Source organism: Pieris brassicae, chromosome 11, assembly GCF_905147105.1.
Source record: "Pieris brassicae chromosome 11, ilPieBrab1.1, whole genome shotgun sequence".
In the NCBI taxonomy this organism is placed as follows: domain Eukaryota; kingdom Metazoa; phylum Arthropoda; class Insecta; order Lepidoptera; family Pieridae; genus Pieris; species Pieris brassicae.
In genome coordinates this window covers 8,418,849-8,446,848 of record NC_059675.1, presented here as the reverse complement: position 1 = coordinate 8,446,848, position 28,000 = coordinate 8,418,849, and the positions used below count along the sequence as shown (strand labels likewise).

The 28,000-nt window shown below is 31.2% G+C and overlaps 3 protein-coding genes across 9 annotated transcripts; all 3 read right to left on the bottom strand.

Moving 5' to 3' along the window:
- Positions 1–61: 61 nt before the first annotated feature.
- LOC123716122 (protein rolling stone-like) lies at positions 62–7,420 on the bottom strand. Of its 2 annotated transcripts, none has more exons than XM_045671691.1 (5): positions 7,091–7,420; positions 4,370–4,740; positions 3,298–3,408; positions 2,830–3,025; positions 62–712 (listed from the first exon to the last, which is right to left on the bottom strand). In XM_045671691.1, exons 2-5 carry the CDS (start codon positions 4,680–4,682, stop codon positions 517–519), a joined length of 816 nt encoding a protein of 271 aa, XP_045527647.1. In that variant the 5' UTR covers positions 4,683–4,740; positions 7,091–7,420; the 3' UTR covers positions 62–516. The 2 variants fall into 2 exon arrangements, with proteins under 2 accessions (XP_045527647.1, XP_045527648.1); XM_045671692.1 differs by lacking the exon at positions 7,091–7,420 and adding an exon at positions 5,554–5,662.
- Positions 7,421–8,214: 794 nt separating this feature from the next.
- On the bottom strand, positions 8,215–13,063 carry LOC123716120 (odorant receptor 4-like). Of its 4 annotated transcripts, none has more exons than XM_045671684.1 (9): positions 12,484–12,822; positions 11,921–12,073; positions 10,919–11,104; positions 10,455–10,617; positions 10,245–10,341; positions 9,905–10,009; positions 9,591–9,679; positions 8,395–8,461; positions 8,215–8,314 (listed from the first exon to the last, which is right to left on the bottom strand). In XM_045671684.1, the coding sequence occupies exons 1-9, from the start codon at positions 12,725–12,727 to the stop codon at positions 8,255–8,257; spliced, it is 1,164 nt and encodes a 387-aa protein (XP_045527640.1). In that variant the 5' UTR covers positions 12,728–12,822; the 3' UTR covers positions 8,215–8,254. The 4 variants fall into 4 exon arrangements, with proteins under 4 accessions (XP_045527640.1, XP_045527642.1, XP_045527641.1 ...); XM_045671686.1 differs by lacking the exon at positions 12,484–12,822 and adding an exon at positions 13,002–13,063 and having other exon boundaries at positions 8,237–8,314; XM_045671685.1 differs by having other exon boundaries at positions 8,237–8,314; positions 10,455–10,590; positions 12,484–12,828.
- A 2,704-nt stretch (positions 13,064–15,767) lies between these two features.
- On the bottom strand, positions 15,768–27,325 carry LOC123716121 (protein rolling stone-like). 3 transcript variants are annotated; one of them, XM_045671688.1, is made up of 6 exons: positions 27,212–27,325; positions 21,778–21,928; positions 20,945–21,156; positions 18,352–18,492; positions 17,687–17,914; positions 15,768–17,267 (listed from the first exon to the last, which is right to left on the bottom strand). In XM_045671688.1, the coding sequence occupies exons 1-6, from the start codon at positions 27,255–27,257 to the stop codon at positions 17,116–17,118; spliced, it is 930 nt and encodes a 309-aa protein (XP_045527644.1). In that variant the 5' UTR covers positions 27,258–27,325; the 3' UTR covers positions 15,768–17,115. The 3 variants fall into 3 exon arrangements, with proteins under 3 accessions (XP_045527644.1, XP_045527645.1, XP_045527646.1); XM_045671689.1 differs by lacking the exon at positions 27,212–27,325 and adding an exon at positions 24,806–25,008; XM_045671690.1 differs by lacking the exon at positions 27,212–27,325 and adding an exon at positions 23,149–23,204.
- Between the last annotated feature and the right edge of the window lie 675 nt (positions 27,326–28,000).

Here is a 28,000-nt window from a genome sequence, read left to right as displayed (position 1 = left end):
TGAAGGTCGAATCCTATAGGGGATAAATATTATTTGTTATATCAGTAAAACTTCTAATAAATATATGCTTTTATTTAATAAAATCCACAGTTTAAAATACTTGTACAACTATGACAACACATCTTACCAATCTTTAAATCCCTTTTTATTTTTAAAATTATAATAACTTATCGAATAATAGGCAATTTAAATTTAAACTAAGTTTTTCTTTACTTCACAATGTGATTTAAAATATCAATGTTATCACAAAATAAATGTTACTCATTTACAAGTAAATAATAATTGTTTCCATTATTTACTTATTGATAATCGAAGAGTTTGAACTCATTTCTAACTGAAGTCTGATTTGTGAAAGTGTGTGTGTAGATGTAAAAATCTTTGGTACCAGACTGCATTTTTTTCTACAACAGTCACAAATCATTTCCTCACAGCTCACAGTAGTCATTAGCCGTCACTCTCATATCAACAGTAAAAATATTACATTATCTTATCAGTACTTCACTGAGATCTAGTTATTCAAGGTTCAAATCCATCGTTGTATACTCCACTTTTGTTCTGCGACAGCCTCTGTAAAGTATAGTCACGAACCGTTGAAATTCCTACGGTTAATATATGCATTAATGCGAAGAATAATGCTGTCAAAGTCAGCACTATGAGCGTTTCTATCGGCTTCGACCAGTCAATCACTGGGTATATGAAAGCATTGCCCCATCTGAAAAGATAAACCATTATAACATTAACATTCCTATAATAGTGATTTTGAGGAATATTTGAAAACTTAAATTCATAGCATAAAAATAGTATTCAAGTACTATTTTATAACGATTTTTGTTGTGTCTGTTGTATAAAGTTACAGAATTTTCTTTCGATTAAAAAAATCAAGAATTTTCTTATATGCACAGTGAAATTAAATTAATCACTTCTTTTTTGTGAGTTTTAGTAGGGACTGAGAAAAACACTGCGACAGGCGCTAACCATAGAATTTGTATGGAAATGGTCATGTTACCCAGCGTGAGTTAATCTCATTCCTATAAAAAATTGTTAGATGATATATTAAAGGTTATTTTTTTAAACCATTGACTGCATTCAGTGGTTTGGATTTGCGTAACATTACAATCTTAATTATTTTTATATTAATTAAACATTAGAATTGATTTTAATAAACTTATGAAAAAAATTGAAATAATATTGGCAGAAATCTAAGATAAAATATTTAAATTTTATAACAATTACAATTGCAGCGATTAGTATTCGAAAGTCATGCAAGATTAATGGTTAGAGGATAATTAATATTTTCTCCTTGACATGCGAGGATATACGCAAGGTCTGATCTGAAAAGATTAAATATGATAATTTAATCCGTATAAAAATCTTCAAAAAATAACTCTAAATTACGTTATAAGTTACGTTTTGGCTTAATTACTTTTAAAAACCGCATTTCCCATAGTTGAAGGTTATGAGATAATGTGACCATGGTGTAATTATTATACGATCGCTATACAGATGTTTTTGGGAGGAGGTGGAGTGTAAGTTTTCAAGGTCCTTCAAGGTTTTTTGTGATAAATTGTTGTGCGTTCAATTTAGCAATTTCCTACCTTACGTCTTTCAAGTATCATAACTCTTTTGATCATTTTATTTCGACGTTCATAGAAATGGTCGCATAATTTAATAAAATTATAATAATAATTAATATTAATTACTTTAATATTTAAAACGAGTAATTTAAATCTAAGTGTGAAACAATATATAAACATTTAGGCACTATCTAGACTGTACGATGCCGATATAAATTTAAACCCCGTTTATTTAAATTGTCTAGCTGTCCTCACGATCTTCGTTTAACCTTAATTTGATTGTTTACATAGCCTTTTTTCCAATACTCTTTATAAAAAGCGCCCCAAGAGTTCACGAAATATATAAAAAGGTAAAGCGAAGTGTTCTAGCCGTATTCGAGTTTTGCACTAAGCGACGTATTTTGCGTTTCATTATATTTATATAGTTCTACTCAATGTCTATCACTCTTGAGGTACTTCGATAAAAAATACATGCGCCAAATATTCTTCATTAATAACACCTCTAATGTAGAAGTAGTAGATATAGGATACGCATGCTAGTTTACACAGACTTGACAGTGCAAAATATATATACAAACAAATATTGTTTGATATTTGTGCAAACTGTAAACTTAGATGTGACTTCGTTACAAGGTTTATTGTTAGAAGGTTTTGTTTAAGATCACGTTAACGCGAAAATATATAAATAATATTTTACTATAGTTTTTGTTGTTAACACGTCTGTATTTTTTGTCCAAAATATTTAGATATTTATGCAAATGGCAGCAAAAAGTTTTTGTTATAAATTTAATTTCAATGCTGCATAGATATAGGAAATTTAATTTTTTCCCAATAATTGTTTGGTTAAAGTAAATTATTGTAGTCAGATATTAACTTAAATTCAAAGAATGTTTACCATGATACAACAACTCAATTTGAATTTAGCAATATTGGACAAACACAACGCCAAAAATAGATGATTTTAATAATCTCTTTGAAGTTTGAATTAGACAGTGAACAAGAAGAGTCGCAGGGTTAATTTGGTATAATCAAATTAATATTATAAAACTAAAAAAGTCTTTGGTGTACGCAGTACACAATAGAACGTACCTGCTACACATTCATATAACGCTTTTATGACGCGTTTAAACATATAACTTACCATTCAGAGTTTCGCTAGACTGTTAAGTATACAAAACAACGAGTTAAGAAAATAATTAAATGAACGCGGTTTTAGGTCATTCTTTAAGATTTTAAAAATACATAATCAACTTACGGGTCGTGTCCTTCGGCAAAGAAGTGTGCTAGCGTAAAGAGAAGATAAACACCAGAAAAGTATAGAGGCTGCATCACATGTAGAAGACGACTCGGGTGACGAGACATCAACAATTCAATCAGCATCAAAACAGAATTTCCTCCATGTAACATTACGTCTAAGATCGGGTCAGGTGCGTAGTTTATGTTGGCACCCGCTGCAAACATAAAAACGTTGAAAACAAATGCGTATTAAACATGAAGCATTAGCACGCAAAGGCGGTGTCCTACTATTAATTTATTCACAACTGTGACATATTCCTTTTACCTAATTATCGAATGTAATTGCAGAATCTTTAAATTTGGGAATGGTAGAAATCTACTATTGATTCCGTACTTCATTGCCGTACAGCTAGTTGCGTTTTTAAGAACGTTAGGGTTAGATTAAGAATTGAGATGAATTATAAAATGATAGAATGATTTTACTTACCTCCTCTTAGAACAGCCCAATAGAAGAGTGATATAAGAAAGGCCAGCGGTACAGTGACGTTGTACAAAACCCAGTATGCCCTCACATACCAAGGTAGACCTTGCGACCGATCTAAAAGTTTTCAAAAAAATTCAAATGCTTGCCTTGAATCCCAAAACAAAAGATAAATACTAGTAAAACAATCATTGTTTCAACACCTTCCAAATATCCCTTTTTGGTTATTAACGGAGATGGTTCTTAGGGATATAATATTTTATGTCAATCTGGATACCACTGTCTTATAGTAATTTAGGGAGACACTGGAGTCATTTTTGAAAAAAAATTTATAAAGACGGTATCACAAAATTATCTATTTTCCTTATAGCAAAAACTATTCTTATACTATCATAAAATAGCTGTAATAAAAAATACTTCGTGTCACGAAAATGATTATGTTTTGTTTACATTTATTCAGTCGTTACGAAACTTAAAAACATTGAACAGTTATAAAAAACATTCGTAATGAATTCGTGAATTCAGGGTCAAAGGCGAAAAACCTGTGGTTCTCTTAAGTTGCGTCATCTGTAGTTGTAACACCATTAAAAAACATTGAAGTATTTCAAGGGCATAAAACCTCTTTGTAGTATAATTGTTTACGTATTGGCTTTCTTATAATCGTTTACAGCAGAATTTTCAAAGCTATTGAAAAGAAAACCAATATATAATTAATACAATTTTTTTTTTTAATTTTGTAAATAACAGGTACAGGTAAAAACTAACGTAACGCTTTAATCTGATTTTTTAGTAATTATTATTATCCATCGCTTACAAGCTTTATTTTTATATACTAGAAGAACATATTAGAAATGATTCGTAGGTATATATTTAAGATATAATTTCAAGACATTTAGCCTAATTAATTACGGTAGAGAAGTGCTCTACCTTTTTGTTGCACGTTGTAGGGTTAATGATACATTGTGCCCATTTCACTAAGAATACTAATTGGATCTAGCTCTCAGCTATTAATATCACCTCGCAAGCGGTGTCGTTTTTATCTCTGTCTCAAGAATGATATAAATATATTATGTCCTACCTTTAAAATGTCCACGATGTTTCTTAATGCATACTAATATACCGAAGAGTGATTCCAAAAATATCATAATAAGGCCCCAATGTGTCATATATAGTAGGAACATTTCCCGAGGTCCCCAGAAGCAGACGACGGACCACGTAATAATACCGACTGCCCATACAAATATCGGTACACGCCATACTAGCGGTGACATCTTTCCGCTCCATGACCTTGCAAAAAGTTCCGGCGATTCGTTTCCTTCCCTAAGTTTGGCCAAGCAGCATCCGTAGAACTGATCCGGCGCACTGTCCTTACAATTTTCTAGTTTAGTCATTTTTAACGGCTAAGCTCAACTCGGTTATGCCTTGTCGAATTATCCTTCGGCGTTAAGTCTACGAACAAATAACGAATTTGTAGTCATTGTCATTCAGTGGTTAGAAAAAAAACATGTGTAGATTTTATTATAAGATCACATCTATTAACGTAAGCTAAAGGAAAATAGAAGGTACTTTGACGCCATCAAGGTCTACACACTATCGATCAAGTTGATTTGATGTTGCAATAGGTACTTGAAACATAAAACTCTAATTTTAAAGTATAGTAGAGGTCAGTGCATACCTATTAGTATTCATTGGATTTTAAAAGTCAAGGCAATCGGATTTTGATAAAACATTAACACAAGTTTATATATAATTAGAGTACATTTTTAAAGAATGAAAAATTAAGAGATATACACAAAATTTGATTTTTTTCCCAAATCTTAGCAAAACTATTTTATTATGAGTATATGGCAGTGCACTTGGAACTTTGAGTAAATTTCTATACATATAATGGTTAAATATGGAAATAATATACATATAATGTAACACATGTTTTTGATCAGATATTATTTACATAATGACAAACCAAATGAAACAAATATTGGTTTTATTAAATCGTTAAGAACATTTTAAAAAGAATGCGTGCATTAATATTAAAATAATCACGCATTGCGTGTATCTACTTCATATTCTATAATTAGACTAATTATTTTGTCAAAACGTGTCTTAGATGTGATATAACTTGCTATTATAGTCAATATTATTCAAAATTCAACTTTGTTTAATCAAGATCTACTTGTTTTACTACTGTTAGTTGCACTTAGCACTAATTTACGACTAATTATTTTAAATAGCAATATACATATCAAAAACTGTTAATTTTACCTGGATGTCTAGGGTTCAGTTTGGGTGAAAACATGATTTTTTTAACGTATAAGACTGCTTGCATTTCTCTAAGTACGGCCTGTTGAGAACGCCGAGAACTGTGACCAAGCCTTATCGGGAAGTGAGGAAATTTATACAAGTGATTTGTTTGAAGTAGAAAAATGAATTGAATACTGTTTAATTCTGTGGCAAAAGAGGAAGCGTGTACGTACATCGCGTTGTGCATGAAAATGCGATTTCGTTACTATATCGTTATTCCTTAGATTACTTCGTTTCCTTTGACACGATATTTACATTGACTACAGGAATTGATCACGGCTATAGAAAACGGGTAAAACGTCATATCCTCTTCAATACACGATATTTTTCGGCAGGATTCTCATATAATAAAACACAATTATTTTACATTTGGATTCGGATAAGAATAGGATAAATATTTCAATAACTTTAGGTATTAGATGTTATGTACCTATTTTGTTAATTCAATAATGTGCAAAGACAAAAACAATGAGACAAAATTTAATCTCAGGGCAATTACATTTTTACCAATTCAATAAACAAAAAATATAATGTTAATAACGTAATTATATTTATAAACTAATAAATGAATAAATACGGTCCAATTGTTTGACAGATATAATTTATTTTTGGGAGGTTTTCAAAGTTCGAAAGTTCAACAAATCTTATTTATAAAAGACATATTACAAATAAATTGAACTGCCTTTACGTCCCCTAAATAAGAGAAAACCCATTCGGAAAAATCAAATTGTAAATTTTCTTTGTGTTATTTTTTTATATAATTTAATTTTTTTCTTATTAATAAATATGGTTCGTTAACGTAAACCAAAAATTATAGCATATTGAGTAATATATTAAAGATGAAAGATTTCTATTTTTGTGTGTTGTATCAAGTCTAGATAGATACCTAATGCTTTTTTCAGCGTTATAATGCTCTTAGTTTAATAGTATATATATATATATTTAAATATTTTATAAATTAAAGGCAATAATTAAACAAAAATAAATACACGCATGTGTAGAAAGATAGGAGAGATTGATTTAAATGTTTTTATAACTTTTACTTGTAGGTGATATATATATTTTTTGTTTATATATCAAATTATAATAGTTTTTTATGAGCAATGAATAAATTTATTTTTTATTTGTTAAGATATAAGTTAAGGTAAAGGTATCATGACAAATTAGGGTCTGGACGTATACAGACAATTAAAATACTTTTACTCAGGGTGACTACAGTTTTATTGTAAAACAAAAACAAATTAATAAAAATGTCAACATTTAGAAGTGGTTGATAAGTTACTCAATTAATATAAATAACAAAAACTACGCAGATAATATTACTAATATTTATCGTTGTTTTCTAACCAACTACTACTAACCTATTTACCAAAATATGCACTATTGATGTGAATTCAATATTAATTATTATATTATCTAATTTCCCTGGCAAAGTGTTTGAATACGTTATTGTGTAGATTTATGATCTAGTCTTATATTTTAAAAATACAATACTTACTTAGTCCAAAATTGCACTTCAATGGGAAATCGTATTTAATTTCGTGCGTGCGCATATGAACAGTAGTTACTATCGTTACGTTTATTAAATAAAAAAAAATAAGTAATTTGAAATATTTGAAATACTTAATCTTTATAGTTAATATTTTTTTAATAAAATTAAATACAACGGAAGCGTTTACAAAAAAACATGTTTCGTTTATTGGATTTAACAATACGCGCTAACATACCACTGATTAATTACTTTTCGTATTTTATCTGTGGTTAACACGCACGCGTCATGCGCTGATTTCTGCGCGCGACCGACTGAACTTATGCAGTGCATATCTTACTGGTGATGTCCAAAAGATCTGGTGCTCAAGGTCCTCAAGAAAAAAAACCGCCTTCACACGCTGTCACTTGTCATTCATTTCTATGGTTACAATTTGCTCCCACGAGAATTGCTTAAACTATGTGCTAAAACTTATTGTTATACATTTAAAAAAAGTTATATTATTGTTAACATCTTTTAGACATACTTCTACTAGTACTAGTCGAAAATTGGGCCGTAACTCATTTAATTATAAAGTATTTTACTTTATTTTTTATCAACACTAAATAACTTTTATAATCAAAAGTATAAATATTGTCTTTCGAATGTGATATGTGCGAGACATTTACCAATGTCTTATTTAAGCAGAAGTAAGTGTCATGGTTAAATTAAATTAATACAAATAATGAAACGTTTGATTATTTTTCGCATTTCCTTTTAAAAAAATAAAAAAATCGTAAGATTGATCGCAGATTACTTTTACATATGCCCGATTGTCTGTGATGGATAAAATTTATATACATATTTTAACTATGAAGAATTTTGATATGCTGATTGGCATATCAAACAAGAGTATTGTTAGAGCATTGCTTTATGTAACTGCTTATTGTATGGCACTAACACCGTGACTTGTTGAGACCTTGATTTGTTTAATATTAGAACCTTTAATATGTGCTTTAAAAATAGATTATATTAAATTAAGTTTTGAACTCAATTGCAGCATTGTATATAATCCATATTATAAGGCAGTTCATTTGCTTGACTCACGTATACCTAGTTGTGAAAGTTTTTGTGAAAGAAAAAAATATTCATATTAACACTAAAATATATTTTACTTTTGTTTTTATTAAAATTTTATTTGTCACCATACACTGTTCTTATTACTGAATAATAAGACCATGATGTACTCACTACCTGAAATAAAGAAAAAATCATCGTGCGTACTTTTAATAAAATATGTTATAATGAATAATAGCTTATTAAGCTCCATTTACCTTGAAGAATGTATTTAGTGTTATAGGCACATATTGCAAAGACGTTAGACAACAAGGTTTTTGGGCCCTGTAATAAAATAAGGAAAAAGATAATCTCCCAAAAATATCTTAGCGTACAACTTAAACGTTTATATATTTATATATATATATATATATATATAGACAATTTTATTTTGGATGTCTGTCGCTAGATTACGAAATCAATTATTTATTTATTTATGATACATTACAATATAAAAATTGAACATAATGAAATGAAAAGGAGGGCCACTTGCGGTCTTATCGCTTTCGAGCGATCTCTTTCAGGCGCAACCAGTGTGAGTAATTTATTAAATTACATAAGGTATTAGTACATAGTACATTAATTACATAAAAAAGTGCAATAATACATAACATGTAGTTATAGAGAAGGAACTAAACAGGAACAAAAAATAAACAAAACTGATACTGGATACATGAAAAACAAAAAGTAAAAAGTGCACATGAATCACGATAATCCAATTAAGATCAGTATCACGTCAGTTAGTAGTTAGTACGAAAGTTAAGGATACGATGTGGACAGGTAATGTTTGTACAGAAGAAATTTAAAGGAAGATAGAGAAGGGGCTAAGCGAATAGCGACGGGAAGTGAATTCCATAGCCTAACTGCAGAGACCTTAGCAGAGATATGGTCGTACTTTTTTAGACCGAATATAAATCGGATACAGAAATTTTGGAGACGATCCAGTTTATTTAGCAATTCCTCGTTTAGATCGGATGAGCAAGAATCGGCGTAGTCCAGTAAAGGCAGGAGGATAGATTGTGCCAGTGAGGTTTTAGTGTTAAAGGGAAGAAAATTACTAAGACGTTGAATGATACTGGAGGCACCTTACTACTTGCGGCTAACTTCTTTAACAAAAAATATTGGTATTATAACAACAACAAATATTAACAATATTTGTGACATTTTATACCCAAATCATATATCATACTGATATATATCAGTTCCTTGGTTCATTAGCTAGGTTACGAGTAACTACACGAACACCTACTCGTAACCTAGCTGATTCGTTATTTTTTAGCCAAAAAATACTATACTTTTTCTTCCAAATCAACAATCAAGTCTAATCAGCGCATCACGTTTGCTAGCAAAATAGCAGAAATTGATATTGCGTGTCTATCAACTCTAATTAACGTGCCGGGAACTATAACGATACCTTGTGATAATAAAACAAATAATCCTTTTATAGCTTACGCTGACGTTATACCACTTGCTGTTATATGCCGCTTGTGCAATATCAGCGCACTGAAACAGGAGTAAAGTAAAAAAAGTTTTTACTGATAAGTCGCAATTTTATTAAATTAAACCATTTAATAAAAGCGTCTCAGCTGCAGCGTTTGTTTAAATTTGTCATAACTATAAAGATGCTGAACATCACAATTGAAAATGAAAAATTATTGCTTTACAATAGTATTAAAACTGGCTATGATCTAAACATCATATTAATTTAAATAGTATTTATTTAATTACCTCTTGCTTAAGCTGCTCGCTAAAATAGCAAAATATGTATACAGGAACTAATAAAGAAAGTACACATAATACATTTTTAACACAATCCACAACGTTGTTCGCCATCTATAATCAATTTAAAATAATGATAAGATTTATTACAAAAATATTCAACATAAAAATATTCAACGTAAAATTTTACATCAGCTAGCACGCTGTGAGGTAGGTATTTATAATGTTTCAAAATCTTTAACACTATATTAGACATATAATAAGATTAAGTCTCAAACCCCTTTGCGACATGCAAGCAAACATTTTATTTTATTTTATCTGATCTCTTTAAGTTATGTAAAATACTTACAGTAACAGCAAATCCGCATAAACACATGACAACAGTAACAAAAAGTAAATCTAAAAATATTATTTTATTGAAAATTTTGTCAAGTAAACCAATGTACCTGAAATAACATTAAGATCGTTTTATATATAATACATTCTTGAATAGTCAGAACTAGACATTACACTCCTTAAGTGTAAACTGCGTAGTCTAAATAATATGAAAATTACTTACACTAGGAGCTGCTGATGCTTACGAACGAGGCTTTTTATTGAAGAGTTATCTGGTTTTACGAGCGTAATATCAACTTTCAGTATGGCAAACTCGACACTAAGAAGAGCACATAGAGTAACCATGAGGATTTCTGTTCCTATATAGATGTATAAAAAGCAGAGTACTGGAAAACCATATTAAAAAAATTACACATAAACCTAGCGTGTCCAACTTTAAAAAAATATTTGTTTTAAACAGAATTGGTATTGTTATGCCTTAGTTGAATTAGGTCGTGAAAAAATTTTGTTCACTGTACGCTATGTAAAACATCACCCTGGAATGTGGGGTACTAAATGTAAATAAATTCTATGTCATAAGTCTTATAAAGCCAAACCATAAACTATATGTTGTGCCTCTTGCATAATGAGGATTGCATATAACAAAACAAGGCAATATAACTATTATTAATATTCATAAAAACTTACTTGCATACATTTCAAATACATAGGCCAGTATGTACCGAAACCAATCTTTCAATGGATCAAAAGGGATTACGCAACCAAACGGCAGGAGAGGATTAATGTTTTGTCCCATTGCAAGTTTACCAAGATAGATTATGATTGGTGCAAACGCATTGGTCCATACTGTTATCATACTACCCGTGTAATAAACTACAACACAATACGTTTTTCGCTAAATAAAAGTTTAATTTGGGCTCTCGGTATAGTATATTCTTACATAAAATTCAAAAGCGATCACAAACGATAAATTTTAAGAACAACGTAAAGATCTGTCATACATCCATTATCATGAAAGTGAATATATACATAGTCTGGCCATAAATACTGTTATAATTGAAAATTAACAAAATATTAAATTTTAATTTAGAATCTGCTGAATTTTTATATTATTGTTTATTAGGTTTTCTCATTTCGGCGCCAATACATTTTACACTTTTTGAGATATTAAAATGGAGTGGGGTGATAAAGAGAACCGAATCGCTGTGATTGGATTATACAAAGTAGGCATAGAGCCAAATGCCATTTTTAAAACTCTCCATACGCTTGGTATTAGTAAAATGTTTTTGTCCACGTAGTGTTCGTACGTAAAAGGTGGTCAAAGCAGTAAGGGAAAGAATTCGAAGAAATCCTATCCGAAACCAAAAAATGTTATCTCGGGAGATGAAGGTAACACCTAGAACCATGTCGCGTATTTATAAGATGACTTTGAGATGACCTTTAAGAAACATATTAGTCATTTCTTAACTGATGTATAAAAAAATAATAGGGTGGTAAACGTTTAAAGGACTGTATTGCAGCCAATGGAGACCACTTCGAATAAGCTTTTTTATATTTTTAATTGTATTTTAATATTTATGTATTAAACTAATACATTCCAAAAGTAATAAATGTTATTTGCAATACAATTTTTTTTACTTTGTTTTAGTATTTATGGCTGGACTTAGTATATATATATATAATACCTACCTTTCAGGCAGAAATTTAATCTTTGGAATAGAAATTCCTTGTTTCGAATTTGCTGTTCATTTATATTGTATATTCTCCAAGTATCGCCTATTTTTTCTATAAGTGTAACAATATTTGTTCTGTTCCGTAGAATTAGTATTGCTTTACATGTGGCTATAACAGTATGGTAAAATGTGTTAATACACTCACTAGTAGGTAACGTTACATCAAGTAAAGGGTTACTTAAATTGGACTTTTTGGCATAAGATTTTACAATAAATAACAATTCGTTATTATGTCAATTATCAAATTAATGGTAAAAATTCGAAATATTCACTAAACGCGTTTACGCGAGGAGCGAAAAGTCTATGTATGAATAGTACTTTTATTTAATATTGTGCAAATATTGCATAATCAACTTGTTAGGAGTTCTCGATCTTATATTTGAACATAGCGGCCAAAAAATACCTTCCTAAAATCAATTACAGAGAGAAAACAAATTATATTGTTACAATAATTTAATGCCAAATATTTTTTTTACAAAGCTAGATTACTGGTGATATTTAAGCTATTTGCATACTAACCATGAATTAAAAATAAAAATGTCGAAATTTGAAAGGCTACCTCCGAAATTGGAACTTCCTCTGAAAATATTTGAATGGTATACAAAGCAACACTTATAAAGAAAACGATAAATAAAACCATCATGTATACGACACGTATTTTATTCCTCATGGAATCGTTATTCCATATATATATATTGGATCGTCCTAAGATGTCAATACTTAAACGTAATGGCTTTATCACGTCCTCCGGTAATCGTTCCATAGCGAATATTTAAACAAAGTATAATTGCTACATGTGTTACGTTTTATACTGAAGCAATTAAATATATATTATTATGAATTTATATAAATTGGAGTTATATTGGGGCTCAAGTTATTTTGAAAGGTTATCTGATAACTTTAAATATCGCCATCAATATATTATGTATGTATTTCTTAGCAGCCTGTTGGGGCCAGGACCAGCCCTTTTTAAGTGGTTCTAATTTATGATATGATTAAAGCTTATGCTTTAATGAACGATGTGATTTATACTTAACCTCTTCTTCTTTTACGGTTGGATCAAAACTTAATATTTGTACGGAATCAAAAAATTTATGCCTTGTAAAAAATACTGAGCAAAATTAATTTAAAATCACACATGTATTTTATTATACAGGATTTTATTACACAGCATTTTAATTACAGTTTTAATTAAAGGCTTTTCAAATTAAAAGGCTAGACTTAATTTATATGCACATGTTATTTTATAACCTTTAATACAGCTGCATCGAATACTTTATTATAGGAGTGTTATGCAAACATAATTACTTACAAACAAGGTTTGTTACACAACGCTGAAATAAAAATAAAGTATATAAGATTTATTTTTTGTATGATTCCAGGCAAATTAATTGGTCAGAGAATACGAATAAATGCTGTTTTGATACAATTAAATAATATAAATAGTTAATGTGTAAAATTTTCTAAGCATGCATATGTCCTTGCAACGATATGGACAGATATTTACATAATACCGAACCCGTAGGTATAGACCGTTAATTATATTTGAATGAAACTATCGGATATTATTCGAGCACATTGGTAGATCGAAGTATTTTTTGTTCTTGATAGTCAGTTCGCCGTCACCTATTCGAGTCGCTCTTCGTTGAATACATTTAAGTGAAATGAGAACAGTACTCCATATGGAGCCGAATTATCGTTTTATATACATACCTAGTTGCAGGCGATGGCAGTGAAATACCGTCTTGCTGAGCACACCCAGTTTGTTAGAGGCCAATTTAGCCTTTCCCTCTAAATGACCGCGAAACTTGAACGTCTTTCGATATGTCAACGCCTACTGTTACGGTGATGGCAGTGGCTTTAAGGAATGTCTTCGTAGAGAGGAGTAGTGACCATCGCATAGCCTGAGGATAGACATGTCGATACCTTCAAGCGCCCCGAGACGACGAGAACAACAACTCTCGCCTGCGACCGCGACTGGTGTAGTGTATTGTCGCCGGACTTAAAAACGAGTTTAGATAACTTTTATAATATTTTTAAGGCTATCTTTGACGATTGTGTGCCAAAAGAAACCCAAAAAGGATACATAAACTAAAAACGTACATATCCGTAATGGTAAAGAAATTATTAGTAAAAAAAAAGAAAGGTAAGTAACACAAGCAGTTATCAAAGAACTAAGTTGCTGAACTCCTCAAGCATTTCACTATAATTTATGATCATAATTTGTAAAAAAGCCTATAGGAATTTAGGGTTTATTATGCGTATTGCCAAAGAATTCTCAAATATAAAAGCGATAATGGTATAATGCACTTCTTCGAAGCCATTTGGAATGTTTCATTATCAGACGTGAAGACAGAATACAAAATACAATCTGTATCACCTCGACGTCTGTTGATTCCACAACTAAGCGTTTTTTTAAAGCAGTTATTGCCGCGCACCACGACTAAATGGAACCAGCTGAGGTAATTTCGAACCAATTCGACTTAGGGTCGTTCAAGAAAAGAGCGTACCAATTCTTAAAAAGCCGGCAAGGCACTCGCCAGCCCTCTGGCATTAAGAGTGTCCATGGCCGGCGTCATCACTTAATATCAGAGGAGCCTCCTGTCCGTTTGTTTCCTATTATATAAAAAATCTCCAAGATTTTGTCGTCACAAGCAAAAATATACCAAAGAAATATATAATTTTCTCCACCATATTTACAATTAAAATTCAAAATAAATTTAGTTGATATACGTGAGGTTATCTTCTACTGATTTCAATCGGTTCAACTGTAAATTCAACTTTGTTTGGCTTAGATATAGTAGAATAAAACCAGTTTTAGATAAGGAGGGATCTTGCTATGGCCCTTAATTTTTTTATATATTTTAAAATAGTCGATAATCCTATAGGACAGAAGAAAAGTAGCACCTACCATCTTCCACACCTTACTCTGTAGATAATTCCTGTATGAAAACTGATACAACGACACATTCTTGAGACTGGCTTGCCAGCTTCTTAGAATAATATGTATAATACAAATATATTCTTTTTAAAAACAAGCCACATTGTTAATGAAAATAAAATTCATCTTAGTTGTTTCTGCATATATAAAAAGAGCAATATGTTTTAAATACATCAGAATATTTTAATCAGGCGTTTCATATTTGTAACTATTTTTTCAAAAGTATACATTATTTTATATACCGTTTTTACATTATCATTTTGAATTTGGTAAACTACAAGATAATTGAAATGTAAAAAAACACACAGAATGTCTTAATTATTTTAATGTACAGAAATTCGCTTTTGAGCATTAATAAAATAACTCTTTGGCGACACTTAGGTAAAGCTGTTTTAAAATAATATCTTAATACAGAAATTAAATCAATCACAGAGTTGTGCCTATACATACACATTCAGGCTAGGAACAATTAATACTAAAGTCTACAAATCACAAAAACTACAGTAAACTTCATAAGTAGGTAACGGAACTATATTGGCTATTTTTTTAATTGCATTTGTTTCCTTTAAAAAAAGCCATTTTGTGTGGCTGCGACGGATTGGTTAAATAGAGCAGCAAATTTCAGGAGTCCCTCGTACTTTTTCATCATATAAAAACTTCATAAGGTAGGAATTGCTTTGCACATTCATTTATTTTTTAAATGTATCTCAACATGTGTTTAGAGAGACGATGCATGAAGAACGTCAAATCGCTTTAATACGTTACTGTGTCATCAGAACGCCTATATAGTATGAATAATTGGATTTTCAATTATTTTCATTTTATATTTCTTTAATATATACCAGCTCATAATACGATAAAAGCTTATTATAGGTTATTTAGACAAATATAAGATCGAGTAAATTAGAATTCTCCGTATCTAATCCGCTTTGAGCTGGATAAAACATGTATTATTCTGAGATGACACTGTTATGGCGCTGAATCTTATTATGTATATATTTATATTATACATAATAGAAATGATGCGATGTCACGTAAATTGCGTAATTTATACAAAATTCGTGCTACTTATGAATAGAAACTAATAACAAGAACTGGGACATTGTTCTACAACTTCCAATCACTTTAGTCTTTGCCATTCTCATACTAAAAATAGAGGAATCCTTTTGTGCCACGTGTGACACGCATTGAGCTCATTGCTTGTAATTTTATGATTTCAATTCTTAGTTTCTCTGAGTAAAGAATTTACTGAAGCTCAGCAAAAGTTCACAATTTTATAATGTTACTTCTGCCTATACAAGCAGTTTTTCAGCGTAAGAGTAGTGTAAAAAGCTCACTAAACATTCAACATACACATAGTTAAAACATGTAATAAAATGTATTCTCTAAATCTATTACATTAAAATTGTCCTATTGAATTACAATCTGTAGATAACAGACGATATGCAATTAACACAAGCTGTATGTATCTATCATACATTTATGATATATATAGGCAGTGACATAATATTAATTCGCCCTATTTACCACAGCTGCCACAACGTACGTATTAAACCATATGTACGTAAATATTTGAAAAGCTTGAAAATACAATAAACATACTTAAAGTTTAAAGTTATAAATGCTCAAAACCAATAGCAGTCACTTATAATCCCATCATTTATTCGTATATGATCATGGTCTTACTTTAATAATACTGACGATCACAGATATATAATTTATCAGCGAAATTATGATATCTGCAGTTTTCTTAACTAATTTGCTAAACTTTGAGTCACAATGAAAGCTGCAGTCCAAATTGTCAAACTTCACAGATATAAAAAAAAATTAGGTTAACTTTTTGAAATAAGAATTCTCGACGTATTACGTCAAAATTTAAGCTACAGTGCGATTCAAATAGAGAACATTGGAACATTAGTCATCATCTGTCAAATGAAGTGACATTTGACAGATGACGAAGTACGGTTTGCAATGAATACTCTTTTGAATATCCATATTGCAACCTTTTTTTGGTTTAACTAAAAGTTATTTCTTAGCCCACATAAGCAGATATGACGCCTCAACGAGGCAAGTGTTATCCGAATCGTATCCTCATTATAAATGCTACCTATATCTTATCATGTGCAATTAGGGTCACCTTTGCTAGTCTAATTGAAATGTGGGTAGTCCATTGACCTATGAAAACCAGTCTAATCCCGCTTAATTGACCCTCAGTGTGTAGGCAGAGTGAACTTGTCGAGATGTGAGCCCGACGGTCGAATCTTTGCAGCTAACTTCATGCGTAATATTGCGAGTACGGTGGCGATAGCGTGAGCAAACATCATCACTACCGCACATAGGGCGACGAAACCGAACGCTGAACCTTGAAAGACAATGTTTTGGCAGTAAAGACAGAAAAGGAAAAAAAATAAACCAAATAAAATACTTAACTTATTATGCGGACAGACACGTGTTTACCTTATTAGGGTATCTAGATGTTCTGTCATGATATGTATGGGAGGGTGTTTATGTAAGTGTGTGCTCATGAGACCAGTGATTTAGCGCTGTACATTTGTGTTTAAAATGGCCTTTTATTGGTCTTTATAAAAAAATGCTTATCAACTTTAACTGTAAGATAAGATTAATAATGCAATGATAATAAGAGTCTAGACTCGGATTGCATGTTTTTTTGATAATTAGGATATGAATATGTTTTGTATATAAAGTGATAGCATACACAAAATTTGTTTGTGTTTCGTTTTTATTTGAGTTATAAATGTAATTATTGTGGTTTACACTTACCTGGTTTGTTCCAATCTAATGCAGGGTAGATGGCCGGGAGACCAACTCTATCCGTTCCCCCTACAGCCCAATAGAAGGCGCTAAATATCCCATACATAAGACCTGCGCCGGCGCCAAACAAAGCGTGTATAGCCTGTATCGGATGCGCAGTCACAGCCAATTCTAGCAACATCGCTAGTGAGTTACAGCCGTGTACTAAGATGTTCAAAGCGTTTACCTCGTGCATTTCTAAAAAAATAAGCTTGGCTAAATTTAAGTGTTTAGAAAAGTCAAATCTGCATCAGTTTCACTACATTTTAAATCTGATGTAAACTTTTATTTTATATGTATTTATTTTTAAAAAAATAAAATAACGTCACACTAATTTTTAATTGGAATGTTGTATTAAAAAATAGTAGGCAACTGAAGTAATCAGTATTCTTAATTATTTACTATTATTATTTTTTGACTTCTACCATACTAAATGTCGTGCCGCGATATCACTGGCAACTCCAATACATGGATTTGGTTAGGTGTTATAAGTATTTGCTCATATCATTTTAATATGAGTATATCATATTTATGACATATTTACTCATTTTTAATTTTATAAGCGTTTGATTGCTCTCTTTTTAACATGTGTGATGTTAAAATAAAATCAAATCAAATCGTTCAGGTTCACTTACTCGGGTCATGGACCAATGTCCAATATACAAGTGTTATAACGAACGCGAGGTCCGTGGCAATATTATGCACCAGCCAGTATAAACGGCACAGGAATGGTGTCTTCTGACGACGTGGTAATGGAATCTCTTCATCGTCACAAGCTAGAAGAATAATGGAACTCATTTTTATAAGTAAAAATACTAAAAGAGTATTAGTGACTATAATCTCATATCACAAATGTAATATATCGGGCAGTGAGGTTGATTCCATGGGCATATATTCGCCTCCATGGTCACACATAACGCGTATGACGTGAGAAGGCCTAGTTGATTAAAAAGGTTTGCTGCTGTGCCACCATGCCAACCGTGTGGGAAGTGTATAAAAGATTTTCTCTCTTTAAAAGAAGAATATTCACATCCTAGCGAAATAGATAATTTCGTCTCGGAAGGCATGTCCATATAGAGAAATTATCGATAAAAAGGCGCAGAAATATATCTGCTGTGTTACTCTGGCTGTAGTCTTTTTGTACCTTTTACCAATAATAGTTACCTGTACATAAAGCTATTCGATTTTATTGATATATTAATTAATATTAATGAATTAAAATGATAATATAAATTATTATAAAAAGCTAAACATGCCCCTAACGTTATTGTATATAAACCAATTCCAAAAATAAAAATAGACATGTGTTCTTTTAGTGTCTTTAACACTAACCTTACTATAAATTATTAAATTGGGGAACGATCTTTATACATCTTTGAAACTAGCGCGATAAAGTTATAATATTCATAGACAAAATTCGAAAAATGTTGACTACGATAAATTCTACGATACCAATTGTTATTTGTTAGCAATATCTACGTCAATAACAGGAATGAGGAACCAATAAGGATAATAATTGCTAACGTCCCACTCGACCAGTTTAATTGACGCGAAATTGTATCAATCAAATGCGTCACACGAACATATCGCTCGCCCCATGACAAGCATACAACAGAGGATATTATGAGGAAGTCAATACAATTACTCATGAACTAGGAGAGAGGAAGAATTCTACGTTTTAGCTACATTAAATATAGATAATATTTTACTTATATTAAAACTAACTAGTCTGGCTATAGATACTGTTACATAAAACTTTTCTTTTTTTCAACTTTTAATTATTATGAATTTGAGACACGTATATTATTTTAAAACTTCTTTCGATTTTGCGCCATTTCACATATTTTTTCTTATGGGGTATTAAAGAAAATAGGATTGTAGTGATGGTCTTGCACAAAGTTGGTATGGTGTTGTCGGTTATATGAATATTCTAGACAATTCAAAAGCTTGGTATCAGCTGTATGTTCTTATATCGTACTATCAACAGATACGACAACACTTCGTCTGAGACCAGAAAAGATTGGGGCGGCCGCGTCCTGTTAGAACTACAATAGCTGTTGAAAACCAGAATTCGTCGAAACCCCATTAGGAAGCAAAATGTTTTATCGCAAGAAATTAAGATTCCCGCTAGGGCTCTGTCGCGTATTATAAAATAAGACCTGAAGCTTGGTGCTTATCGTCGATATACAGGACATACCCTAAATCAATGTTTCAATTAAAGAAAGTGGATCGATCAAAACGCCTTCTGTCGCGATACGCAAGTGAAAAGCTCAGAAATATTCTCTTTAACGTCGAAACAATTTTCACGATTGAAGAATGCTACAATAAGCAATATGATAAAGTGTACGCTCGCTAAAGAAGCTGCTTAAGTGGTCGGTAAGGTACAACGTGGTCATCATCCTGCGTCAGTGATTGTTTGGGGTGGCGTGTCTTATCAAGACGTCACAAAACTATTTTGTTAAGAAGTTAGAAAAAGGAGTGAAAACTTCAGCCAAAGTGTATACAGTCTTGGACCATGTTGTGAAATTGGATAGTCTCTCATGTATCTATTATTATCCCTATTGCGGCACTTAGTGACTCTACCATGACAGGCATACATATTTGTATGAAAAGAATTACAGCGAACATAGTAGTGAATACTAAAATATTTCATACAAAATATACTGTCGCAGGTGCTACGCGTTTACCTCAAACATTATTAACTTCATGGTTACAGTTCTTACGTATAAGTATAATGTTTGAATTAATCTCATGCCATTGCACAAGATTAAAGTATTGTCTCATGGTCACGATTTAGATGAATGAAACACGTGCTTGACCATTCGAGATAATCAAGTATCTCAATAGCAATGACACGCGACAGTGCAATGTGAATTAATTGATGTAAAGATGCCTCCCGCAGAAATTCTTTGAAATAATTAGATGAAATCACGCGAGGCTCTTGACATTGCATTTCGGAGACGTATATAAATTGTTCCAATGATAAGAAACTACTTTTAATCAACGCCAAAGCAGGAATGGTTCTCAATTTGTTTTAGTTTTAATTTGGTAAAGCACCACTTCCTTGGTGGAAAGATTTTCAAATTTGTCTGTATTATGTGAAGATACAAACAGTACGAAGGAACAATATATATATCTTCTAACTTTTTTCTTTAACAATAAATGTTGGTAACAATGGGGAACAATGGGTACCGGGAATCGTTGAATATTGTCTTTATTAATACTTACGTATGCAATAGGTTTTCTGATTCTTGTACTTATAAACAACAGCTAAAGCTAAGGCTGCCTGTAGGACAATGAGCATGTATCCCCAGTTAGTGAAGTAAATAAACCACTTGAAGTAATTGAGCTCCACCTTGGGCCCATCATAGAGAGGCGGCAGTCTTTGGCATGCGAAACTTGTTATGCCAATTGATAATGCTGATAGGAAAAATAACCATCTGAAAATAAAATATTTTAATTAGGACATTGAACTTAATAAGGATTTTAAACTATTTTACTTTAAGCAGTTTTTGCAAACAACAATGTCCCATTTTTACTAAAACTGCATTACTTACAAATAACCCAAATAACAGAAATTAAACTACTTCAAAGAGCAATGAAAAGAAGCTTACTAAATGTAAACAAAAGCGGTAAAATTAAAAATACTTACATAAGGAAAATGACAAGGATAGAGGACCTTACAAACAGCATTCGGACAAAGGACAAGTGGAGATGGACAGGGTACACATTGTGAGGTGCTGAGAAGTGGAGTAAAACTATATTGAGGTGGTACCCATAAACTAGAGAAAGGAAAACTACTTGCAGACAAGGTTTGGTCAAGAGTGAGCAAGAAAGGGTTCTGCCCTTTCTTGCTCACTAGAAGGGTCTGGAGGAGGCCTTTGTTTTTAATTTTTTGTGTGTAAGTTGTTTTTATTAAATTATTGCGCAACCTTAATATTTACCTATGCAGTTATAACTCCGTATGTCTCAAGACAAAAACAGCTTGCATTTCAAGAATTTTTCATTTCCTACCATCACTTGTAGCCTAATGAGTTTTAATGAAATATCTTCAAACTTACCTGTAAACAATATATGAGGTTGTTGGTCTATGTCCAGTCTGCCACTGGGAACAGGCAAAATGATGCGACGGTGTATGATCGAGAGCCAGACCACGTCTGCTGGCTTGCCAGATTCTCCCCAACATCACTGGTTTGCACACTTTCTTTACAGCTGGAAATGTTAAATAGATACATGATAGTAATTTACCGATATACTTAGCTGGAGAACAGAGGGAGAAATTATGGTTTTGTGAGACACGTAAATTACATATGCGTATGTTATCAAATATTATTTATGTCTTAACTTAGAAAATTATTAGAGCTATAAGTGTAAGTTTTGGATCTTAGATAAATTTTTTGTTTTGTTACAAAAATAGTTAACCAAAAACGGTATCCCCAGTGGTGGGCACACAGATTTCTGTATCTCATTTGTAGTATACACAGCTCCTATTACGATGTTAATGTTACGAATATTAAACAATAACAAAGACTACAATAATTTCTCCAGAGTAATTATTTTTACATATAACCGTTGATGCAAAAACATTTAGAAATTATTTTGTCCAATAAATCTCATAAAGAATGTGAAGCGAATGACCAAAGAATCAATAGGATCGTTGAGTTTTGTACTAATATGACGTAGTAACGCGATAGTAGATGAGTGCACTCTTTGATATAATATATGCCATTAAAATTGATTATTTTATTCGTAATTGATTCTTTGACTATTCAAATAGTTCGTATCCAACGTTTATGGGGTGATTTTAGTTTGTAATAAAATCTGTAGGTTAAATTGTAAATTATTTCTAATCAGCGAGAAAAATAGAAACATTTTTCCATTTGTTATTGTAAATTCCTTATAAGCTTATCAATTTTGAACTATGCAGTTCAAAATATTTTATCTAGCATATTATTTATGAAAAAATTAATTGTGAGACTAGGAAATAATATTCAATGACATGGAGGTGGTTTCAATAGATATAGCATTGGCGGGCGGATGCACATATTGCACTACAAAGGGCCAATCGTACACGCCAATTGTATGTTATTGTTGGCGTGTTAATTTTTAATGGCACTGTTTTTTAAACAATTATAGTAGAAGTATATAGAAGTAAAGTATAGTCGTCATATATTTAAAAGGAAAATAAAGAATTTCATTGCTTTATTAAATGAGTCGAATTGGGAAATAAATTTCGTTATTAAGTTATTAGTTTAACGTATTTAGATTAACGTTTATAGAATATTTAATGGGTGAGAGTGAGTACGGCCAAAGGATTTTTTAAGATAACACAAGTAACAATAAATTAAGACATGCCACCATCTAAATTTCTAGTATTTTTTTATTTTTCATTAAACATTATATTGCATAATTATTGCGTAAACATAACTTACGTCGAATTAAAATGTGTATTTTCATTATGATATGGTAATTCGGTTTACTCTGCAAGTATGCACCGCGATACTAAAATGATATTTGATATTTGACCAATGATGTCTATGTCAAAAATTCACGTTTCTTTCTATTATCTATTGTGTCTGTTTTCTGTTATAAGATTTTTAAGCTTTGTCACACAAGTATTCTTAACGAAAATCAATGCTATGAAATATACGTGGACGTCTTTAAATATTTGGTGGAAATGTATCTATAACGAAAATCGAGGGCGAGTAATTGTTCCACAAGTGTAGTTGATTGATGCTCTAGACCGGTCAAGTGGCCTCCGATGTTCAACTAATTAACGTTTGTTACTACGGGGATGTTACAGGCCACCTGCATTTATGCTGTTGAAAATTCTTAATTTTACAATCGTACTGTTAACCTAATTAAGCTTATTATAGCTGCTTTATAAATAGTATTTAAACAACTTAAGTGAATCCTGTTGACATTATTTAATTATAAACAAAGCAGTTTTTGTATTTTGACAATAATAATAAAAGTACTGTTGCGTGAATTTCTTCAAAATTTACCGTATGACTAATCCCACACACCTATTCAGGGTAGCTTTAGGAATAGAAACCAGAATGTTAGGGATTTGGCAGGCGTGACTCGCTATGGGTATGCCGTTTGTTCACGATTATGTCGAAATTTAAGTTACATTTTTTTTTAGAATCTTGTTTATTCTTGGAAAGATTAGATGATAATCTAGTTCGATGCATGGACAACAGCTAGTGTATAAATTCAATACTTGCGATTTGTAGATATGGTTTCTATCAAGGATTCCAAGAGTGACATATCCGAGTTCATAAGCAGATTAAGGATTACGCGTGATCGTTTCATGAACTAGAGGCATATGTGTACTGTGTTTTTATTAGACATTATTATGCCAGTTTCAGGCAATGTTAACCTTGAAATTGTATCTATGTCAAATCTAGTTTTAATTTTTAGTATTAGAATCAGCAAAGTCGCGGTAAAATTGCAGATTTATAGAAATAAGTTATTTTTTTGTCGTTGTACTTCTGTACTGTAAAAACGAATTAATTTATAATATAATAATAATTCCTCGTTATTCGTTTTGAATATATTGCAAATAAAATCAACTCTACAATGATTTACACCGAACATGTTTACAAATAAAAAAATGTTTACAGTTGTAGCAACATGACAATGCTCGTTCAACTGAGCTATTTTTTCACACATCACAAAAATATATTTTGCACAAAATAGATCCATAGAATTCTCCTTGAACCGGATCATTAGTTTAATCGAATATTAATGTCTCAATTGTAATGACCGTGATGGTATCGTACTGAGTGCAATTTTAAATGTTAGATAAAGTGATAGGCACATTTTGTAGTTATTTTGATAATATGTAATTATATACATTTAAGTCTCTAATGTCTCTCAACGTACTAACATTCACATCAAGTAAACTACTTTATAAAAATGTCGATAACAACACCATTAGTAGTAAAAATTATATTATCAGGCTTTTGACGTAAAATTAATGTAATATATCTATGGTTAAATTAGTACTTATCACAGGTTTTATACTAACCAGCTTGCAACAGACCAAAACAGAAATGCAATAACTAAAAACCACGTAGGACTTACATAGATCAAATTTCGGAAGCCTCATCTTTCTCACAACTCGCCTGACACGTGTACATGTAAATGAAGTCGTGATGAAGTAGCACTTTTATTGAATTTAATACGGAGCCTCCGATTTCCAAGCAATGTTTTGACACGAACAATACATTAGTGTTTGGTACAGAACGCATGCGCGGGCCGGCAGCCACTGCGGCGCGACGCGAACTCCCGATGTCAATATCACTAATAATTTATAGCCCCACACTGGCCAGTATTTGGAGCACGCTGCAAATTAAAAAATAGCCTCTAACGGTTCAAATCTGTCCCAATAATAGGAACAAATGTTTTTGTAATTTGAAATACTTGACCCGACCGCGAATTGACGAGGAATTACAATTGAAACATTTGTATTACATATATTTGTATCGGTATTTTAAAATGATCTAGGTCTATATTATTTTTAAACTGAATTTTTTGAGGGATTCACACAAAGCAAATGCAGATAATTATGATATGATTAGTTATTTATTAAAACGATTACTTTACTATTACCAATCGGACAAAAATTTAATATTTAGATAAATATTATTTTGTTTGTGTTTTGAGTGAAATCTCTTTATTATTATTTGATTCGGTGAATGCACTTCCAAATCAAATCAACAAAGGGTAAACCTCAATATGAACGAAACGTAGGTAAAAGGCGCCAAATTACATAATATGAAACTTTTTACGGCGCATGTCCGAAAGCGGGTGCTGCCATAGATAATGCAACGTAGATACTAGAATTTATCACCAAAGACTCTACTAGACCTTCACGTTGTATTCGTTTATGTGTCTTTTTTGAAAATATTTTTCTCGGTTTGATGCGATATGTATACATTATATATATATATATATATAAATATATTAATTCTATATATATTATATATGCCCAAGAAGTCTTGGATCAAACGCAACTAGGGGTGAGATGGGTCAGCAGCTACAAAAACATGTTCTACGAGAGGTCCTTAAGCTCAACCTCTGCAGAGTTATAAATTACTTTGCGTTTTCGTAAGAAAATTCACTTTTATTTACTAATTCCTATAAAAATTCAATAAAATCTACATTCTGTATCTTTTTCATAATTTTCACTAGATTGATAGAGACATGCTATTTGGGTGTATTAAAGATAAAATATTAAGTTTCTCTTAAGGGCCTCTGCAATAAGGTTATGGAATTGAATTTCAGTTCCATTTAGCTCGCACTATCTTCATTTCAATATTTTTATAAGCATTACTTGTCTATGTAATGCTGCATGCTTGCACATTCATTCTGTAAATTTTCGTGATTTTTAGTTTGATAACGACACCCGTTTCCGTGCTACATTATAGATGTCTGATTGAAGTATATTGTTAACGCAACGAGGTCTTAAATAAATAAAATATATTTTTAGATAAAAAGTTTAGTATGATTTTTTTAAAGTTTTCTTAGAAGAAAACGCCTGTGACTGGTGCAATACTGCATAACTAACAGTGGAATTGCCTTTGAAAAGTAATTGTAGATGGTGGTGGTGGCTGCTTTTAATAGATAAGGACATTTTTTTAAAGAAGAAGTTTAAAAATTAAATTTTGGCCTACGAGCTTTTTGTAGTTGAAATTACATGGATAATATCTATAGAAATATTGCAATCCTGAATCTGGATTATCGTAAGATTGCAATCTTATTAAAATATCCAGCCTTGTAGAAGACTATCCATATAACGTTTGCGTATTTATAATTATATTTGATATGGTAGATAACCATAGCTAGAATACAAGACATTTTACTCATAAATTTGTGACGTTAGATAATATTCAAATTTTTACATGCAATTTAAAATTGAACTTCGATAGCATTTGTACACGTATGATTTAAATTATTGTTACGTAAAATGAAATATAAGGTGATATTTTAAAAACATTTGTTAAGTCAATTGGCTTGGCCATCTAGACATGTAGGCTTAAAAATACTTTTTAAAATTTGATTGCAAGTTTTAAATATCCGGTACAATTATTATAATGAAAATCTATAGATTGTAAAGGCATCTATGAAGTGTACCAACCTAACAGTGTTTGAGACTATCTTCAACCTAATTAAAAGCCATTCTGATGTACCAAGTAGGTAAGTAGGGTAGACCCCTCTAAAAAGAAGAATCGTAACCCAAGATAATTCCTAAATGCGCTATGTAATAACACAAATGAACTAGTGTAGTAAGCATATTTATGTAAATAATGGTAAGTACGAGTTATAATACTGTGTTTATTTTAAATAAGTACCCAGTAGTACTATTGTAACATAAGCAGAAACTAAGCATAATAAAGTAAAATAAAGTTTATACAATCATTTTAAAAATTATATATTTTTTAAACTAACCTCATATATATTTTTTTATTTATAATATTAAATAGTTACCTGGATAGTTTGCTTCTGTTGGAACTAATACACCGTGCTTACACATTTTAATAAACCATAAATATTATACTTTTTTATTACCTTGTAACAGTAATTGTTTATTTGTAAGATCCAGTAATAATATATAGCTTACAATAGAACGTCTATCTTTTTTAAATTAAAAATATTCCCGCGTTTTTCAGCCAGTGTAAGCCATAGACTACGTTTAGTAACAAGAGGTAACTGACGTATAAAACGCTCACAATACCGCCTGGCCGTCTGCCGGTGACAAAGCACGCTAATTTATTGCTGAGCACCCGCCTCCCTACTAAACAATTGCTTAAACACAAATACGTCAATTCTGTCCGTTAGTTTTTACATGTAATATTCATATATATTTAAATCATTGATTTATTTTATATTAATAGTTATACAAGCATTTGAGTGAGCTTTTTTACGCATTATCCGATTAAGGCATACAGCACTTTTATCGACAATTTATTAATTAGAGGATAAAATACGAATAATATGTGTTGCTTAGAGGGATAACCAACGTTTATTTACTATTAATAATGTAAAGCAGGAATATGTACGAACTAAATTGTCATATAATTGTTTTGAGGATAAATAATAGAAAAAAATGTCCGGTTAGCGGGATACCCCAGTTATGGTAACCAGTAATTTTGTGACTGTTCGTAATGATTTTTCTCAGCACTAGTCGAATTTCGATTATCAAATAAGTATATAAAAATTTTGAGTAAACCCGCGTGCTTTCTTATGAGTGTTATTTTGTCCTTATACCTGTACAGG

Bases quoted from the DNA above. Each gene is read 5' to 3' on its own strand.
- LOC123716121 (XM_045671688.1), bottom strand. From the start codon at position 27,257: ATGTGTAAGCACGGTGTATTAGTTCCAACAGAAGCAAACTATCCAG. The intron at 21,157-21,777 runs GTAAGTTTGAAG...TTTTATTTTCAG, and splicing joins ACCTCATATATTGTTTACAG to ATGGTTATTTTTCCTATCAG. The intron at 17,268-17,686 runs GTAAGTGTAAAC...TTGTCTTTCAAG, and splicing joins ATTAGATTGGAACAAACCAG to GTTCAGCGTTCGGTTTCGTC.
- LOC123716122 (XM_045671691.1), bottom strand. From the start codon at position 4,682: ATGACTAAACTAGAAAATTGTAAGGACAGTGCGCCGGATCAGTTCTAC. The intron at 3,026-3,297 runs GTAAGTAAAATC...TTATGTTTGCAG, and splicing joins TTGGGCTGTTCTAAGAGGAG to CGGGTGCCAACATAAACTAC. The intron at 713-2,829 runs GTAAGTTGATTA...TTATCTTTTCAG, and splicing joins TTTGCCGAAGGACACGACCC to ATGGGGCAATGCTTTCATAT.
- LOC123716120 (XM_045671684.1), bottom strand. From the start codon at position 12,727: ATGGAACGATTACCGGAGGACGTGATAAAGCCATTACGTTTAAGTATT. The intron at 12,074-12,483 runs GTTAGTATGCAA...ATACTGTTATAG, and splicing joins ATTTTTATTTTTAATTCATG to CCACATGTAAAGCAATACTA. The intron at 10,342-10,454 runs GTAAGTAATTTT...ATGTTATTTCAG, and splicing joins AAGCATCAGCAGCTCCTAGT to GTACATTGGTTTACTTGACA.